The sequence below is a fragment of the Acanthochromis polyacanthus genome, chromosome 20, assembly GCF_021347895.1.
Source record: "Acanthochromis polyacanthus isolate Apoly-LR-REF ecotype Palm Island chromosome 20, KAUST_Apoly_ChrSc, whole genome shotgun sequence".
Taxonomy (NCBI): Eukaryota; Metazoa; Chordata; class Actinopteri; family Pomacentridae; genus Acanthochromis; species Acanthochromis polyacanthus.
Window position 1 is genome coordinate 20,955,766 of NC_067132.1, and position 20,902 is coordinate 20,976,667.

General features: G+C 41.3%; 1 protein-coding gene across 1 annotated transcript in view; it reads right to left on the reverse strand.

Moving 5' to 3' along the window:
* The window catches only part of si:ch211-285f17.1 (sickle tail protein), a 92,058-nt gene extending 71,435 nt beyond the window's left edge, over positions 1-20,623 (reverse strand). Inside the window, 1 exon segment of the mRNA XM_051940459.1 lies at positions 19,170-20,623. Within this exon segment, the coding sequence (XP_051796419.1) occupies positions 19,170-19,500 (331 nt within the window). The 5' untranslated portion in view covers positions 19,501-20,623.
* Positions 20,624-20,902: the final 279 nt, after the last annotated feature.

Consider the following 20,902-nt stretch of genomic DNA (forward strand, 5'->3'; position numbering starts at 1 on the left):
GAGTCACATCATGAGATAGAACTGGGATGAGTTCTGACAACTTCTGTTATCTGACATGACAGCTTGTCATGTGACCTCTGCCACTTTAATCCAGCTGTTGCGCTGTTGCTGGATATGCTGACCGGGTTGTGCCAGTGAAACATCCTTTGTGAAGAGCTGCTGAAATCCAAACGCCAAAAAAAACAAGCAAACGAAACAAAACAAAAACAGGAAGTGTTACCTAGACAATCAATATACTAATCACTGAAAGCATATAATGGAGAAATGTGAAAATAATTCAGCTTTACACTCAGCACATGCTTGTAGAAAGTTGTTTTAATAAATGACTTTAAATCCATTGTTCTGTATTCATAATCATTGTGGAATGAATGAATGAATGAATGAATGAATGAATGAATGAATGAATTGTTTAACATATTAAAATGTCATAAAAAAGTAATTTAAAGAACATTCCAGTTGTGGAAAGTCAAATTATTTAACCGTTTCGTGACCATTTTTCATGAATGTCTAGAAACTCATGCAGACATTCAATAATCATTGAACATTTAAAATAATCTTAAGTCTCTTTACAACTATATTAGAGTGGATTAAAGAGTATTAGAAATGAGAAATCACCCAGTATAATGTATTAGTAATCAAGGAAACTGATAATTCATATATTAAATTGATACATTTACAAAAAAGAAAATGTGTGGAAACTTAGAAAAAACCCAATTTCAACACAAAATTTCCAATAGTGCTGTGTTTGGGTCATTGTCTAAAATTACACAGTGGTGTAGGGATACTTTATCGGGTATAAGTAAAATAAATAAATAAAAAGATAAAAATATGACTTGAAAAATGCTGAGTATCTGTGTTACAGTGTTAGAATAATGTACAGTAAGTATAAACCATGTAAATGTAAACCAAGTTGAGATGATGAACAAAATCCAAAGTTAAAAAAAAACTCCTAGATCATATAGAATTGACAGTCAAACATGCTGCTGTCATCGTCACTTCAAAACCCAGAAGTGAGAGTCTTGTTGGCTCACATTTTTGGTTTTGGTTTACAGGGCATCTCTCTACCAAACTGACACAGAGTGAAAAAAGAGGCACCAAAGGCCTTGGCTGCCACCCACCTAGATCCCACTCTAGCCTGTGGACCAAGCTGCCTTTTACATATATTTAGCCTCAAATCATCTAAAGCCCTGGTGAGCTGCTGCTCTCTATTTTAAAGCCACTTTCATAATCATCCACCGGGAGGCTCGAGAGTTTAGCCGATGGCAACAATGGAGCCACTGCACAAGTATGATCTCTGAGTCAGCATCACGTATTGCAAAAGTGCATGGGGATAAACCCTATTGAAGTTCCGACTTACTTAGTTTACCAAGAACTGTTTGAAGATGATGACCATGCAAACATTATGTAATGCCTAATGCACAGCGCTGTGTATTACAAGCTGTGTTTAACCCAGTGCAAACACATCTGAGCCTGCAGAGACACGACGACTCCTGCTCGTAACGTAATGTAGCAGCCCGGTGAATCCGCTGCCATTATGGATTTCTGGGGTGGAGAACTCAAACAGCTATTGATTAAATAAATTAATAACAGCCTGAAGTAATGAGAATGTGAAGTGAGAGGTGTGAGATCAGAGGCGGGCTGGAGAAGCGAATGTGGCACTATGAGGCCAGTCTGATTGTCCTGTGGCCCGCTGCAACGCTGACAGAACAGAACAATGAGGCATAACTCACCCAGAGAACACAGCACAGAGGGTCAGAGGGGTCACATGACTTGGTTTCTGTCTGTCTGTTAGTCTGTCTGTCCTTTGAGTCACACATGCATGAAGGAATTATAGTGGCAGCATCCACAAAGATGGGATGAGACATTTTATATTCCAGAGAGACTGTGAGTGTATCATTCTGTGGTGACGACTGGTCAGTGCTGATCAGTCAGACAGATACAGGAATGAAAAGCAAAAAGCACAACAGCCAGGACTGGGTCATCTGAGGCAAAACAGATTAGCAGAGCAAAAAGCCGCGCTCTACAGTAGGCAGCTGCATCGTACCCGGCTAACCTGGAAGAGGTTTGAAAAGTTGGCTTGTGATGTCGAGATCACAGGTCTGAATGTAGGACTGAGCAGAAATATTTCAGCAAAGCAGCATCTCAGTAAAGTAAATCAGAGAAGTGGTTCTCTCGCTGAGCCGCTAGTGGCAGGATGCCCCTGGGTAAAGCTGTCAGTTCGTAAAATGATGGCATTTCAGAGGGAACAAAACCACACATAATGGAGACAAAATGCGTCCACAGTGCAATGCCGTTTAATAGCACTATCTCTATTTTTCACGTCCCCTAAAGATGTGTAAATCAAGTTGTTTTTTTTAACCTGGATAACATGTCTGTTTGGTTGTTTTATACGCTGGAAGACACAGCATGTATGAAATACGTAGCCAAAGCCATGGTTGACTATTTCCCTCTTAAAAGTGCACCAAAGACAGTCTCAAAGACACAGATTCAGACTTCAAAACCCTAAAGTTAGTTTAAACACAAGACACTTGGGCGTCATACAAAAAGGATGTGCACTCAATGAAGGACCTAGGATCCCTGACCCATCACTATACTGCTACCTAACAAGAAAAAAGAATCAGTCCTGTCAGCTTGCAGAGTGGGGCTTCTCAGTCTCAATTACTCCAATATAACAATTTCCGATTGTGTGATGTGGAGTAGTTTTGCAGTGTTGAAACAGAGTCAAAGGTGAGCTGGTATGCTGAAGCTGCAGCAAGCAGAGAGTGACGTGTGGAAAGAGAAAAAGCAATCCTCCATTTTACGTCATTTTAAGGCAGGAAGGGATTATTTTCATGGAACAAACTCCTAAATACACAATTTTGATACACAGACATGAGTTTTTAGGAGTTTAATCAAATACAAAAGAGGGACTTGAGCAATATTTGAGAATTTTATGGAAGTAGCATAACTTTTCTTCTATTTAACGTGGGCAATAGATTATACACAGATATAAGCAGCAGTTTAAATGAAACAGTGAGGGAAATTTGAACGTAGAGTAAGAAAGCTTCAAATACAAACTCACAACTGAATAATATGACTCAGAAATTTTCTCAGGGTATTTTCTGATCTGACAGTTCAAGCAGTGCCTTCGGCTCAGACTGCTATCATCAGAGATGCTGATGGAAAGGTAACAATTTGAAAAGAAAAAAAAAAAAAAAGTTTGGCAAATACAACACAAAGAAACAACGATGCATCAAAGCGATGCCCCAAAATTGTGATTTCTTGCTTTGTGGGGAGGTCTGACTGAGTGCTTTTGGCTCGCTTTAAAACTGATTTGAAAAAGTTATGAACCCACTGAATAAATCTACAATAACCCACTGCAAGCAGCTGAATGCTGACTTTGTTATGATGAACACAGACGCGTCCTCTATGAACTCTGGTATTTGAGATTTTCATGCTTCTAATAACAACTCCTTGTAGAACAACTGTCAATAACCCCTAACAAGCAAAAAGCCCACTTGTATTTTGAAACTGTTTATTTTCAGTGGGATAATCCTAAACAGTGTTCTGTCAGGGCCATGTTGTTTCCAAACATCAGGCAGTGCATGACCTCGCATGCGACTCTGACTTTCAGCCAAAGCCGCCAGTTGTTTTGGCTGCAGTTGCACCATTTTGACTACTGACTGCTGTACAGTCCATGGGTACCACGAGGCATCTATCGGTATGATGCAGGGTAGCGCATTCTCAGGCAGGGTTTCCCAGATAAATAAAGCCTGAGAAAAGATAAAGGAAAGTCAGTGTCCTCCTGTCATATACTCACGTCTATTTCACTAAAACCAAAGAGCTAATAGGTCAGAACTCAGGAGAAGTACTGTAAGAATGTGGCTGAGCAATAAAGTCTAATTACTGTGATCATCAGATTCAAAGGTTGGGAATAAATATGGAAAATATGAGTTTTGAAGCTTATGTTGTGGCTCTGATCATCACCGTATGCCTAGTCTTGCACAGCCACACTATCCTACGGCACAGAGTGGTCTGACTACACCTTATCATTCTGCCAAAAGGGATTTTTTTGTATGCAGAGAGCCCAGCACTGTCACTAAAATATGGGAAAAACTACAGGGCTGCCTTACTGCACATAAAATTTGACATTTTCACTGTGTTAGGTTGTTAGCCTAAAGGTCATTGTTGTTGTGTCCAGTAGTGAAGGGGATTTTGAAAACAGTGGCATGCAGATAGCAGAAGAGCAGGACAAAGCCACGTGGCAGACTTACAGCCACTGTCTACATCCAGCTAGTCAAATTAGACTCGACCTAGCACCAGGGTGATCCAAACAGAGGCAAAGAATTGGAGCATGAGTGGTGTTAAGGCAGGTCAAGCAAACATATCTGGGCCATGTGATTTGTGATGGCACCCATCTGTCATTTAAAGGAGCTACTCCATTATTTATACATAACTTTAAGTCTTAATATAATTTAAACTGATGTGTTACATAAAAAGCCACTTCCCACAGAGATGTCATGAATGGGGAAATTAGCTATAGAAACCAAAACCATTCTTTGCACTAGGCTGTAAATACGTATATTTCTGCCTTAAAGTCAGGTATTTTAATATGAAAGTCTACTGGGATTGACTCACTTTTGGAGGCAGCCTCAAGTGGCCATCTGTGGAACTGCAGTTTTTGGCAACTTCGGCAGTTGCTTCTAGATCACAATATAACCCCGAGGCTCTCTTGAGGTGAAGAAAATGGAAGAGATTAGAAGAAGAAGAAGCTTAAAATAATGAGAGGAAACAGACAGACAGATAGATGTTGACAAAGTGGAATGGATGACAGAAATTCTACAAATCCATCAGCTGACGTAGAGAGTGGATCCATCATTTCAGTCTCTTCTCTTTTCCCACCTGTTCCACATCTGCCCATCACTCCATCTCTGTCCGTCTCTGCCTCACAGAGTACCTCTTTATTATGTAACACTTTCAAATCATCCCAAGTGCAGACCAACAAGCAATAACTGTAAATACATGTTTTTGTTGTCATAGAAATGCGATTCCTAATCAGGTTTACAGAGCAATAAAAAGCATTTAGCTTAATTGTGTTTGGCCCATAAGTGCACTTTTGTGCCTTCTGGTGCAAGACAAGAATTATTGCTCTTAATAAAATGCATTTAGAATGGCCAAGAATAATGAGACTAAAATATTTATCAGACGCTCTATGTAATGTTGAAAGAAAAATGAACAAATACGCTCCCCCAATAAAAATGAGCTTTACAGCTAGATGGAGTGTTGCATCTGTATTTCAGAATATTTAATATGCAAAACATGTCTGCAAGGAATTGGGAGATAAAACAGCCCTAAAGATATAAGGCATTTGCCTATCGATAAAAGCACTCTTTATTGCTGCTCTGGAAAATGTTTCAACAATAAATAATTAATGCTTGCTGGTTGCACATCACATTAACCGCCAGCTGTCTCGCTGTGAACTGTGGGCCTCAATCAGCAACTTAGCGTACCCTTGTTGACTTCCCATTGATATGAGAGCGTTCTCCGTCTGCCTGTCAAAGGATTTTAGGGAATCACACAACAACAAACAAATGTGTTATGAAATATGCAGTGCTGAGAAACATTTGGTCCCAATCACAATTAATATTCTGGCTCTGAGAGGATAAAGAGAGCAAGAGAGGAGAAATTAAAAAGACAAATCTGTTTTCACTGCTTTCTTATTACATCTATAGCCTTTATACGGCCCCATATAGTCACAGTGTGCAGCTATACAATAAATATGTGAAATACATGCAGTCACTAAATGGGAGCCACACTGCTTTTAATATGCTGGCTTTCTCTAGTTCTCTGTAATTTAATCATTAGCATGTTTTATGACAAAATTATACTTTTTCTATTGTTATTTCCAAGAACATTAAGTAAATTGACTTGACTGATTTTGAAAAGTGTCTACAAATGAGCGGGGAAGAGTAAATTATACTAAATGCTGCAATCAAATCAGAAAGAATAGCGTCATAAAAGTTAAACAAAGAATCTCTTTCCTGGGAAACAATCATCCTCTAATTTCTCACAATGAAATAATGTGTTTTTCTTACATGATTTCCAAGGCTGAGAGCATTTTTTTTGAGTCAGAAAGAAAGATTAAGGACTTAAGAACTGTTTAGACATGGGATATGTAACATTGCTGCTTAATCAGTCAAACATACAAGTAAATTTAAACTAATATCAATTTAGTCAAACCCTAAACCTCCAAATAACTAACAGCCTGGTTAAATTAGAATTTTCGAAATGCGATGATGATCTAACAGCTACTTTATCAACAATAAAATCAAAATATCACGACAGCTGTGATGGAAATCAGGACTCAAAATGAGGACAGCCGCTATGCAACAAATGATTTTACTGCAGCTGATGAACTGTGACTCTTGTGACAGCTCACCTGTCTAATGTGAAAAAAAGTGCACTGTGTGACCTGCTGTTTGATTGATTCTGTCTCCATGTCAGGGATAATTTACGATTCTAGGCAATCAGCTGATGTAACATGAGTAAAAGCACAAAGCTCGCTCTGTTTGGAGACGCTTGTGTGGCTCCTGATGGTGTCTAATCCTGCAGGTATTTAATAAATTCAGATCAAAGACTGCTACAAGCAGCTGGAGGCGATAAACTAAACTTCAGCTCCTGCCCAGTCAAATATTAACTGGCATTCATTGTTGGCGAGTCTCATCGATCTGACTTGTTAAAATCTGTCTTCTAGTGTTACTTTTTCAGCTGTTTCATATTATAATAGATTTAAAATTGGTAGACAAAGGGAATAAGAAAGGTGTTTTATGATTTTAGCATGCAAACTGTGGGGTTTTTGTGTGCTCCGTATGATGCTTATAGACCAAAATTGGTCCTGAAATGTAAAAAAAAAAAAAAGCCTTCTACAAATCATTTCCCACAACTCAAAGTAAGTCCGTATGAAATTCAGACTTGTGCTGGATTGAAAGCAATACAGAAATGTTACTAAGTTTGACCTAGTCAGGCTGCCATCAAAACTATTAGGGCAAAGTGACCAGGGTGCTCATTCAGATATGAAGCCATCAGTTGCTGTCAGCTTAAAAGAAAGGAGTGCGTGCCTGAAAGGGGCTACAGAAGGCAGCAGCAACTTTTGCTCCTTAAGTTTCACGATATTCAAACAGGGTTCCGATTCCTCTGCAGGGAGCTGCACAGGTCGGCCCTATTACCAAAAAACCAGCAGCCCAGCATCTGCTCTGTGAAAACAACAAGCCTGCAGGGACAGACGTACATCCACACAGCGCAGCCATCACCAGCCAGCGACTCAGTGTGCATCCTCTTTCCTGACACTCTACACTTGGGCATGTGTTAATATTTTTGTGACCCTGTCATGGTGCCGAGGTGGAAAACATCACAGAAAACATCACACTGGAGTACTGAGAGACTTTCTCTCCATCAATTTACATGCTGTTTGCTATTTCCAAAACAATCATATTTGAATTTTGTCCTTGTTTGACCGCTTGTTGTATAATGCCAGAGTGTGTCCTGTCAGTCCTGCCTTACATTGTCTTTTCCCCCTGCCTCTCTGGTCATAAGAAATCAAATATTATACAACAAGGGGCGTTAGATAAGGCTTTCTGATGCCTATCACAACTCATCTGCATTCTTCAGCTGGGCGTCTTGCAAAACTGTTGGCCAGGAAGGATCATGACAGATGGCTATTTGACTGAGTATAATTCAAGGAGACAATTGCAGCTGAGAAAAAGCTTCTGCATATAATAGATGTGAACAATCGACGATTGCAGGGCAAAATATAATCAGATTTAAAATGCCTTTCCACTGTTTGTCTCAGAGCAGTTTCAAAAGTATAGCAATAAAGGGATTAATCTTTTTATCCTGTCAGTCACTTGAATGGTCTATTAAATTTGCTCCTATCCGGCTTCTACGGCACCAAAACAGATAATATTTTCACCTTTTTAAAAAATGTATTCTTGAGATGAACTGGAATAAGCGTGACAGGGCTGGAGACAAAAGTGAAACAAAAAAAAAATGTGGAGAAACAGGCTGTCACTAAATTGTGCATCCTACTTTTCTGCGAAGTATTAAAGCTCCAGCTGTTAACATCAGTTCAGCAGAAATCCCCTTCATTCTCTCCCCGCAAGCTCAGCCTAAAATGCTGTGTCAGTCTCATGATAGCTTTAGCCGCCTAGCTGAAAAAAAAAAGCATGTCTTACCAATGACTTCATCGCACAGCCAAACCGTATTATTCCCCCTTTTTTAAAAAAAAAAAAATCCCCAGATTTAAGAGCGGGTGGGGGTGGAGCACATCTGATCCCTGATTCAATGTTTCTAGTGTTTAATACAGTAAGAATGTACCAAAGATGCTCAGAGGCGCAGGGCGGCTGTCAAATCCATCTCAGTGTTTTGTATGTATTTAGGGGGAAAGAAACTTGGCGAAAAGTGAAGTTTTTAGTCACACCCTAATTGAAGGAGCTGTGCTAGCAGGGATAAAATGAATAAATGTCAAATCAAACACTCTGGCAAGACCGCATGAGGAGTGAAACTTCAGTGTGGGCATAATTTATCAACTCCAACCTGAAATCCTATTAGCTGTACAGCTGGGGGCGCTACTGTACACGCCAGCAGCAACAGAGCTCTCCAGTCTGAAGAAAAGCTCAACTCGCCACACTTTCACTGAAGTCACAGACTCGAGTGCTGAAGGCTGTAATTATGTGAAGCGACAGGAAAGCTGCTCACTATCAAAAGGTAAAGATGGCAGATTCCATATGTGGACAGGAAGCCTGCTTTATTTCTGGCTGCAATAAGTAAAAGGTGCACTGCAGCAGGAATAAATTTTGCTCTCTGTTCTTACAGTAAACAGCTCAGATGCTCTATATTTTACAGCTATGCCCTTCCACAAACTGCACTGACAAGACATCGAATATTAAAGATGCACAGACTGAACTAGAGACAGCAGGGTCAGAAACACAGATGAGGACATGATGATAAAAGCAGATTAATTTGTCCTATTCATTCTCTTACATTGACCACACACTATCAAAAATGTATCTTAATGGCTCCAGAGCAAAATGTTCCCTGCATTCGATCCCTGCTGAGCACATGACAAGTACAGAATAACATCTGTCTGTGTTGCTAACTGCATTTAAAACTGAATTCCTCAGTTTTTCTCTGCACCCTCACAGATACCAATCTGGTACCATTTCAAGTAATATTTCTCTTATCAGCGCCGCAGCCTTTAAGAACAAGCAATGTCTGCACTTAACTGCATTACGACTGAATTGGAGCACTGTGATAAACAGCATAACTCTCTATCTTTCTAATTAATTTATAATGAATGTACTCACTTTGGCTTTAAGTTCTCGTTTGGGGAAGCGATAAGCGAAGATGGTGTCTCACTGTAAACAAACGGTTAATCAAATCCGGAGATTCTATACTGTTAATATGCTATGCTTGCAATTAAGTCTTTTTGAAACGCGAGTTTTGACTAAAGTCCTAATTACGTTGACTCTCAAAGGCCTGAAGCAGCAGCTCATAAACATTTAGAGACTCTCTCGCTCTCCTTCTCGACTCTTGGAGTCGGTTTCTAAAAGTAAAGCCACACACGAGCTACTGGGTTTGCGGAGAGACTGGAACAGTGTGCTTTTGCAAATAAACTGAGTCTGGATTTTTCAGTGAGAAAACATTGGTGTGGTTGAAATACATCTCCAGCACAAGGGAATTCATGAATTATCAGCTTCATATTTAGACTTAAAAAAGTTTTTCTTCTACCCCTCATGACAGCAACAGTTGCTTCCAACGAATACGATTTATGTGTCTCATCTTGCAAACAAGAAGCAGCCCTTTGCCAACAGAGCAGCTCACTCAGGAGCCGTTATTTATTATCCATGCATTGCAGCGTGTACAGTAGCCATAATGTAGAGCGCATTCTTGCAAAAAGCTCAGTTGCTGCTCAGAAACGGATACTGCAGGGGCTGATAAAACCTCCATAGCTACCACACAGGTAACTACAACTGCAGGTAAACAAACTTTTTTTCGCAGCACCTCTTGCAGCAGCCTTCATTAAATGCATGCTGATACAAGTAGGACTGTCTCAACACTTCAATTACAACCCAACATAGAGAGACAGAGAAAAAAAGGCCACTGATCAGCCAAGACAAGAGAAGAATCTGAAAGAGACAAAGTTTGAATCAGCTCTATCTACCTTTTTTTTTTTTGCCTCCTTCAACTTTTTAATTTCTCTTCTTCATCTGTCTCGCTCTCTGACGGGACACAGAGAGGGAGAGAGATAAAGAGAGAAAAAGAGGCCTATACATCAGTGAGATTTAATGCTGCCTCATCCTGCTCAGCACTCGTATCACATGGTGTACATCATCAATAATCTTTACGAGCCAGTGCCTTGGCTAAAACACAAGAGTAATGTGTTGCTCCTGTTGGAACCACAAACGCCCAATCAGGCATCTTGGAGCTCGTTTCCACTTTTTAATTTCTGCATATAATTGCATCAAGACATTAAAAAAAAGCCACAGGGAACGTCAATACAGCTCACAGGCTGAAGAGCGATATCAAAAGACAGGGTTTTGGGCTTTATGGTCGATCAGCGGCACGCAGAAGAAGACTTGGCAGCGTTTTGGTTTTGACACAAAAGATTAAAGAAATGTATCAACTACAAGCTTTGTTTGCACGTCTGACTGGATCACAGGTGGAGATTCATCAACAGGCAGGATTTCAAGAAATCAAACTTTGCTTTTATCCCGGTCGCTTGCTGAGATGTGCGACTGTCACGCCACGTACTGCATGTTCGCAGTCTTCTGCCACTTTAAGTGCTGGAAACTGGGGCAGACAAGGGCACTTTTGAGGCACTAAAAGCTGCTGTTGCAGTAAAATGGCACCGACAACGACAGGGTAACGTCGAAAAGAAATCCAAAATGACCATTGTGCTTCAGACATACATGATGCGTCTGTTTTTTTGAATTTATAACCGCTATTTACTGAGGGAAAAAATTGAATTTTATTGCAGTGTGGATTTGACATTCCTTTAACTTGGCGTATCTCTTTTCCTTTACAAAGATCAGAGGTCAAACAAACACACTGAGTGATCTGTCTGTCCTCAACAAAGGAGACTCGACTGCTGCTGCTAGCTCCTTTTCTGAACCAAAAACCACAAATATGCTTTCAAGAAATGCCCTAAAATGCTCTGTTTTATGACTCACGCGGGGGAAACTCATATTCAGACTGTGCATATCTGAAATTTTGATTTGGTAAGCAGCCTTTGGAATTTCATTTGCAGGATTACAATAAAGAAAACAATTCTATTCTGTGTTCTTTAAACAGACCACACAAAGTACACAGAGAGCAACTGCAGCAAACTAAACAACTGGAGAAACAATGTGGTTTCACTCAGACGTCTGGACGCATTTCGAGAGTTTCTGTGTTATCTTAGATATGATTTACATGAGGTGCATTCAGCCATGAAGCGTCAACTACAGGTCAGTAGGTCCTCAGCTTTTCTTATCCAGGACTTTACAGCTTCACTTCTTGTCTGTCTTTGCTTCACATGATAAAAACACTATTTTTCAAACAAAGTGACAGAACAAGGAGGGAAAATCAGTTCCTTGATAAGAAAAAAAAGCAAATTTACGTTCTGGTTTAACCTCAGAAACACAAATGAGATGATAACAGTAGTTCATGGAAAGCAGTAAAGGTGTGGCAATTTAAATAATGTGAAGCTTAGATAATAATTCCAGGCATCTAGAAGTTTCTTATTGTAACAAAACAGCACAAAACGTACGACATGTTTGACCTTGATTCACCCTGAAGTCAGATCACATGTTCTATCATCTGACAGAGAGCACAGCAGGGAGCAGCAACTCCTTCTTGGTGGATCATGTGGTCGACATCTACACATTCATACAGTATGGTGACACTATTAGTCAGCGAGTATGATCATTTCCAAGATTGCTTTACATTAAGCAACATTTTAACATTTTTTTTCTGCCTTTCTTGCAAAGAATAAAATGAGAAGTGATACTAAACGGACATGAGAGTGTAGACCTGTACATAAAAACACAACAGCTCTGCATTCAGTTCAGTGCAGCACCTATAAAATTTACATTTGTCACTTAAATATCCTGTAACCATTACGACTCCAGGAATTTAACTGGCTGCTGGTTGCAAAGAAACTGTGACAGAACAAAACTCCTAAAACCACAAGCGATTGATTTATACTTCAGTCTGTGTAAAACTAATGAAATAAGCATTAACCGCTGAGCTTTAAAAATCTGGTATGGAGGATTTAAGGGGTTCTGTTGTAACTCTGCCTCACAAAAATTACATCCTCAGACAACTGCACTGCTTTGACAACAATCATGCATCCGTGTGTGTCTGCAGCTGTTCCTTTGTGTATCTACACAAAATCATAGCTTATGGCCGAGATACTTGATTTGCGCAAAATTACAAGATGATAGAGGCCTGCTAAATGAACAAACAGCAATATTTATCAGATAAAAGGAATCTACATTAACATTTGAAGGCATCTTTCTTTAAAGATATGCATTTTCAAATGACCTGAATATCAGACGTTACTGAACATTAGCTTACAAATGGTTAGCTAACAGACCAAAATTAGCTGGTTATCACTGCTGTAAAGTTATTAATAAAGCACACAACACCAGTTAAAACGTGTTCTTACATTTTGCTGCCTTTTATGTGTCGAACAAATGAGATACAATGCAAGACCATTTTCTACATTTATGCTAGTTAGGCTAATTCACTTCAGCTCCACTTAGACGTGACAGTTGTATCGATCATCTCATGTACCTCTCAGATTTGAATATTTCCTAAAATGTAGAACGGTTCTTTTGATTTCAACTTCACCTTGAACTCATTTCTGGATAAGCTTCACTTCTTCTCTGTATGCTAGATGGACGCAAAATCTATTTTAATAGCCCAAATGAGATATTCTTCATGCAGATGATCACAGATGGGGAGTCCAGCCGACACTAAATATTAATGTAATTTTAATGAATGAATGATATTTTTGAAGGTCCAGTCATCTGAAACAACATGGCCGCGTGAAAGAAACACACACAGCGGGAGTTTCAATTTGAATCGTCTGAACTACGGAGATAAAAGTGTGTGAATGTTTAACGGTTTGTGCATATAGTAATTTCAGTGCACATTCGCTCGTGCTCAAACAGACAGGCAGGAAAACACACAGACACACACATGCACACACTACATCATGTTTGAAGGGCAAAAGGGTAGAAGAGGGGAGGTGGAGACATATTGATTTCTCTGTCGACTCTTTAAGAGGAAACCCTGAGGGAGCCCTCGCATCCGCTTACACCCCTCTGTTGGGTGAATTAACCACAGTTATGCTTTCTGTTAGAACACACACACTTTACATTAAACTGATAGAACAGTATTGTAGCGGGACGTCTTGTTTGGAGGAATTTCATGTCACATTTGCAGTAGCAGCTTTGAGGACTTTGCGGTCTAATCAAGCCAGGACAGAGTGGAAAGCAAATATCCAAAAGACTTGATCATCAGTTTGATGTCAACAAGTGGAAAGTTTGAAAGAGATTAAGGCTTTTGTTTTATCCTTAATCTGACACGCAGAGAAACTCAATCCCCCTCTGCTGTCTCTCTTTGAGAACCACATAGCCTCAGGAAATCAGAAAGAAGCCTCATTGCTCTGAGCTACACCCCCGAAAGAATAACACACACCAGACCCACCGGGGGGATTTACAGTACACACTCATGAGTAGTCACATCACCAAACGCTCTTCTTCTTGCTCAGTGGCCCAATTATTGTCTGTTTCTATTTGACAGATGAGTCACATCCACTTATTTTGTGAGCACACAGACCTCCAGATCCATGAACACACCATTAACTCACCTACTCTCATACTTCTAATGACTCATTGGGCTTCTCTTCAGTCACTGGGCACTTATTGACAAGCCAAGGACAAAGGTAAGTTGTCTGCCACAGCTGAGAAAACATCAAGGCACTGTCGCTTCCTCCCTTGTGGTATTTGGAGGAAAAGTTCTTCAAAAACTTTTCAAGAGTCTCCTAATTGACTTTAGTCGATGGAGGAACAAAATCATTAACCTTATCAAAAACAAATATCTGTGTGGATGAGAGGAACTGGTATAAATGGATAATGAATGCTGTCCAATTTTTATCAACTTCAGTGTTTTAATTTTCTGCTGTTTCGCTGCTGTTCAAATACAACAGAAATAGCGGAATTTTAACTATTTTCTCAGTCATATGCAAAGGAACAAGAACAGCAGGATCTAACTCTAAGTAAACTACCTGAATCTACACAATGAAAGTTTGTGATTGCCTGATTCAAGGTGAGAGCGGGGGGTTTTTGCTTAAAATCAGCCCCCTACTCACGGACGTCAATTTGTCAAGTCAGTCGCTAAGAATGGAAGTCTGGATGCTGCAAAGATAAATGGAGCTCACTCTCCCAAATGTCTTTCAGCAGAATAAAAAACACTTTCCAGGCGCTCCACAGGGTTGCCAGATTGACTGAGCTCTGAAACAGATATGCAAAGTCACTAAAATGTACAAATTTGATATCGGCTTTAGTGGGTCAACTGTTGTGGAGGAAGAGCACTAATGACACTTCTAATCTGTCTGACAGTTGCAAAAGAAGAAAAAGTCTGGGACAACTGAGGGTTTGGGGAGTCACGAGAGGCTGCAATTAATGTAATCCCGACTCGTGGCTTCAGTGTCAAAAGAAATGGGTGATCACATCCCAATCCTCAAACTCATTCCCGCTGCACTAAGCTGTTTCTTTCTAAAAGGAAGTTAAGCAGCATCTGTGAAAAGTCACTGAAGACACAGCCCATTCACAGATTATTAATAGTGAGTGTTTGAGCAAAACTGGCACAGTACTAAAGAGTGAGCATGTACAAGCATGCAACACTTCTCTCACCAGTGATTCACATCCATATGCTGTTAACGCCGTTGTCAACGGGCAGAAGTACAGATGCATTTTAAAGCAGTCGAAATGTCTTAATAACCTCTGACACTTGAAAACAAGCTGAAGCAACACCGCGCATACTGATGTGCTAACACATCTTGCAAAACCAAATCAGACAAGAAACAACAAAACACCCGTCAGAGAATGCAGACCAACGTTATGAACCCCTCCACTTTGTTCTCTGTTTCTTTTATTGACTCACCTTTTCAGCCAACTAGAGGTGAGGTCATCCAGAATCGGAGCAGTCACTTTATCTCAAGAGCATCTCAATTCCTGTCTGATGGGTCATAAGGATCAAAGGACCCGTACGGTTAAACATGAGCTGAAAAACTTTCAAGCTGGTCTAGACACAATGATAGAAAAGAGTCTGGACGGTTTGGAGATAGCAGAGACTGATAGGAGAGCAAGAAAGAGGTTAAGTCATTATTAGCTAAAGTCTTTCCTGGCTTTAACCTTTCCAGATGTTTTTATCAACTGATTTGCCTTGTGCAGATAGCTTTATACAATACTTTGTCTGATGTTGGAAAATAAAAGCATTAAGGTGAGGTAATGGAACTCTTTTGAGAGGAAATGACATAGTCTTCCCTTTACAAATGAAAAGTTGAAAAGACAAGTAGTAAAATCAGAACTTTCTTGCCTTTTGTGTGTGTAGCTTCAGAATAACAACATCAGTTACTTGGTGGCTCGGTTGTTAAGAGCGAAATGCAACTAGTGCTAAAGTCACAGATTTGATCCCTCCTAAGAAAAACACTTCTTATACTCTTGTCAATATCAGTTATATCAGTTTTTCTTTCCCTCTGTCTCTGCGTCCCTCATCTCACTTTTCACAGCATCAGGCATGTTGTTACTTCATGGAGGGCTGCTGATAGGTATGTACTAGGGCTGGACCCGAATTTCCCGAATATCCGAATATTTGTTTGCTACCGCAGTATCCGGATATTAATTTTGGTATCCAAATATTCCTCCCCCCGCTAGCTTTAGGTAGAGACTGATATGGAGTTGACACATAGTGTAAGCTCTCTTTTGTGCTATGTTACACTCTGTTTCAAAATTTTGCTTATTCCATATTTCGCTGTCACTTGACACAGTGGTTTCTGTTCACAAGAAGAAAAAAAAGCTTAATTGTCTCTTTAGGATAACTAAAGAGCAGCTGTAAAGTAATGAAACAATATATCATAGCTTCATTTAGCTGATGCATCAACACTGTTCAGAAGTGGATTTGTAATATGGGCACACAGTATATACACAAAGTCAACAACAATAAGTTCTATAAAGGAACAACTGTCTTGTTTTGGTAGCAAAGGCCAACTTGGACTGGACTGCACAGAGGCTTGACCTCAACCTCTTCCAACACCCTTTGGAAGAATTTTGCAAACTAATCCATCATCGGTGCCAGACCTCAGTAATGCTCTTGTTGCTGCAAATCCTTACAGCCAGGTTCTAAATATTTTTGACAGTCTTCTCACAATGATGGAAGTTTTGTAATCACCTACAGGTACAAATTTTGGGTGCCTGCATCCTTTTGGCAGCACAGTAAACCCGATATACAAGTCAAACAAATCTATAGCTGGTGTACATTAAGGATGACACCTCAAAAAATGTGACAAAATGTTGCTGAGCAGTGGTTGGACCCAAGTTGTGTAGAGTATCAGAATAAAGCTGAACCTGAGTCTGCACTTGACTCGTATGATATCCTCCCTGGACAGAAAATGTCAAACGGATTTTGCTTTCGGATGAAGCTGCCACTTTAAGACTGAAATTGGGCCCTTGGGCGAGCAGCAGTCAGCTCTGAAGCTTTCACACAGTGGAAATGTCACCTGTCACACGCACTTATTGTCTGCCAGCACTGTGTGCATCAGCTCTGTTTGACCCTGTGGGCCTGTGCTTTAGCTGCCGTCATGCCCTGTAACTGGCATTAGCTTGGGAGATGGAGACCTGGCATGATCAGAGCCCCCATCCCACCACATTAACCAGCCTCGCTTATACAAGCCATAAGTGAGTAGGGAATGTGATGAGCTGCCAGTTAGCCTGCAGCAAAGGGGTATTTAATTGTGTTGGCCTATTTAAAATCCAAATACTTAGGCAGCACATGGCTCCATGTAGTCAACAGCAGTTGTCCAAAGTGAAGACACTGCATGACATGTAAAAATAAAGTTTCATATATCAAAGGGTTGTGGCATCAGTCTACCGTGTAGCTGATTTCTAGAGAGAGAGAGAGACCGGACTGCTGGATCACTGCCTTTTCAACATGGAACTTCAAAGTTACTGTCCAGAAATGTACAGAGTTCTTGCACCCTCAGAAGGAAAAACTTGAAAATGCACAGTAGGAAAGAAATGAAATGCCGAGAATACACAGACTTCATTTATTCTTTTTGATGGTCTTTCGTGAGTGTGTGTAAGTGTGTGTGGGAGGGTGGTGGTGGTGGCATCTTTCAATAACTGACTCAAATGCTGTCAAAAGAGGAGAAAGACTCACGGAGAAACAAAAGTGGAGAGGCTGTTAGTGAGAAGAGAAGACAAAGTGAGCAGAAGAACAATGATGAGTGAGGGAGGACAGAGGAACTGCATAAGAAGATAAAAAAGAGATACATAAAGATATAGAATGTCATTTTTCATGGCCTCAACTGAAGAGATACGTTCAATTAAAAATTTTCGGTCCAAAGTTGAATTCAGGACCAGATGAATGAGGGGAAACTGATGCTTACGGAGTGAATCTTCTCTGCAGAAAGAGCATTTATTTGTGTAAAGAGGAAGCTGCACCGAAAAGAACATCTGGTTTCCAGTACAAACCTGCCCCCTTGTAACCCGTAACCTGTCTTTACTGAGGGGAGGCATTCACACACAGACACAGCTCGAGACCTGTTGATTTCCCAGCATGCCCTGCTCACATTCCTGACCTCCTTCTGTCACTCTTTCACTTGACTCACCCCTGTTGCTTGCATGTACGTCACCCCCACACTTAAATCCCCCCCACCCTTTACACTTCCCAACTGCTGTCTTTGACTACAAGCTGAACAGTCGAGAGCGATTCAAGAGTGACTGACAGGAACAACTTCAGCGGATTAGAAAAAAATCTGTCAATCTTAGCAGCCGCTAACAGTACATGCACGGAGCACACAAAAAGTCATCCTCATCGTTTCCTCATGCTTGCACAATCTTGGTCAAGTTGCCCCAGAGAGTGTGTCCTGACAAGACATGAAAGCTGTCACCCTGCAGAGTCGGGAATCTGGTGAGAAGGCCAAAAGGGAATGATAAGACCACTTCCTTCATCCTCTGTGCACCCACTTTTAAGAAAAAAATCTGCACCCAACAGAGACCTCAGTGGGATAGTGACAGAGATCCCTTGAGCAGTTATTCCTCACAGCTCCATCAAGACTGTGCTAAGACAGAAAACAGAAAAGCATCAAATGAAGACGAGGCTTCCTCATTCATATCGATTAGACTGACACACTGACACAGCAGGGTTGATATAGCACAAGGGAAAAAAATTCCAAGGTTTTCTAGCAAAAAAAACCTGGCTCAACTTCTGCTGCAACAAAAAGTAATACTTGGTGATCAAATATGTGCAAATGTCCACTCCTACGTCGTAATAAACTTTTTTTGTCATGAAATTGTCAAGAAGAGAGTTTTAAAAGAGTCTTTTGTCTCACTGTGGAGTTTTGTCATTCAAATTCAGAAATCAATTATTTAAAGTGGACTTCCTGGTTCTATTTCATTTTGTTCACTGCTAATGAAGACGATCTCATTTTTCAAAAATTCATCGCTATTTTTGGCTCCGCTGATTGCAAATGCCTGACAAGGGCATCCTTGTCAGGGCAGGGAGGAGACAGCACATGTGAAGACTTAATCACTGCAGTACATAACATAATGAACTGCCATTAAAATGGTCACAAGACGTACAGAAAAAACACCATATATATATTAAATTAAGCAAAAACGATGAGGGGCGAAGACACAAGAAGTGTGACTGTGGTGGTGATTGTACATCAGCAGCTATAACTCCAAACAAATTCACTTATGTGTCCTTAATATGATATTACATGGACAGAAAATCACAGGGTCTAATGTGGATAGATCACATTTTAACATGTGAACTGCATGTGACATGTAAACAGTGCACCTAAACACCCTTAGAGACAAGCTTGCATTCATCTTACAATGTGTGGTTTGTTCAGTACTTACTGTGCACAGAGCCTTGCTGCTGAGCTTTAGGTGGGCTGATCTTGCTCTTAGGAGGGTCCATATTTTGGCCCTTCTCACCTGGACTCTGGCTCGGGGCCTGAGGCTCGCCCTGAGTCTCGCTCTGTGGTTTGTCCTGTGGCGTAGTGGCCGGTAAAGACTTCTGTCTGTTCAGGATCCCATCGCTACCTGCCCTCATCAGCTTCTCCCCCACGCTCAGCACCCGGGCTCGACCGGCCACGGCGGCTGTGCCAGGGCATTCCTTCCTCGGGGAGGGCAGCTTGGATCCGGCCCCTGCAGAGGGGGGCCGGGCCAGCCTGGAGGCTTTAGACATCCTGCAGGTCAGCGGATAAGTAAAGCTCCTCAGTCTTTCTCAGCCAGTGTGAATGCAACTGTGTCCCATAGGCAATCCAGGGGTTTCTCGGCTCTCAGTAAGTGTGACTCGGTGACTCTTCGGCTCCAGCGTGTTGTGACTAGTGCAGGTAGGCTGAGAGGGCCGGAGGGAGGGTGGGAGGGCACTTTTGGGAAGCTGGGTGGGAGGCAAACTCAGGGTGAGGAGGTGGAGGGGGGGTTAATAGCTCCTTGGAAGGTGTTCTCTTCTCCTGGCGTGGCCTCCTGGGATCATCCTCCAAAGCAAACACAAGTGTGTGTGTTGGTAAATCGGTGTATGTGTGGGTAAACCTGTGGAGTGACAGGATGTGCTGTGCCAAATGCAAACAGAAACTCAGGTCTCCAGTGTCAGCGCATTCCGGCTTCTTAATCCCCCTCTCTTTGACACTCTCTCCTTCTCCATCCCTCTCTTTTCTCTAGATTTTCTCGCGCTCACTCTCTTCTTCTTCACTTACGCTCATAACATGGTTGTCAACTTTGCTCTCCTACCTCGTGCTTAATAATTCTTTCCCATGTAACTGTCCCCTTGTGCCTCGTCTCTCCTCTTCTCTTTCGCTTCGGTTCACTCGCTCCTCTTTACAGATGCACAGCGGGTAACCATCCCAGCGCTCCAACAGGCGGCAACCAGAAAGATTCAGAGACTGCAAGAGAAAACAGGGGAGGAAGCAAAAAAAAAAAAAAAAGAGCACGAGTGGGGAAAGAGAAAGTGCCGGCAGAGGCTTTGCGGAGGAGCCCTTCTCTTCAGGTGCAGCTGCTCAAGCTGTTCCAGATGTGTGTGCAGCACTTCACGTCATCAGCCAACCGCTCTGAGCCACACTCTGGTACAATCACTACTTCACCTCGCCCTATTTTCCCTTTTTTCCCTCTTTCTTCATCTTTTTCTCTGTCGCTCTCAAGTTATCCAGATCCAGGCAGCCTGTGCTCCTCTCATGTGATGAGATGTTCAGGCGACCAGAGGCAGGGACGCACACATGCACAACGCAACACACTCGCACTCGCTGGAATTTACAGAGAATTAAAGAGCGGTAAGGAGGGGAGCGTTACTGTGTGCAGGAGACACACAGTGAAGCTATTCTGATCCGCTGCACCGGAGACATAGGCTGTGACGAGAAAAAAAAGAAAGAAAGAAAGAAAGAAAAGGGGAGCAGAAGTTGGCTGGGAGAGAAAAAGCAAGGAGGAGAAGATCAGGTTTTCAGACACTTCTCTCCCGGTTACCCTCGGTGCTGACAAAAACAAATACGCTTCTCATCTCTTAAAATCACTCAACTTCTCGCACAATGCAAAAGCAGTTCTTGTCTTTTGAGAACATGCTCAGAACAACACATAGAAATTCCTTCAGGCAAATT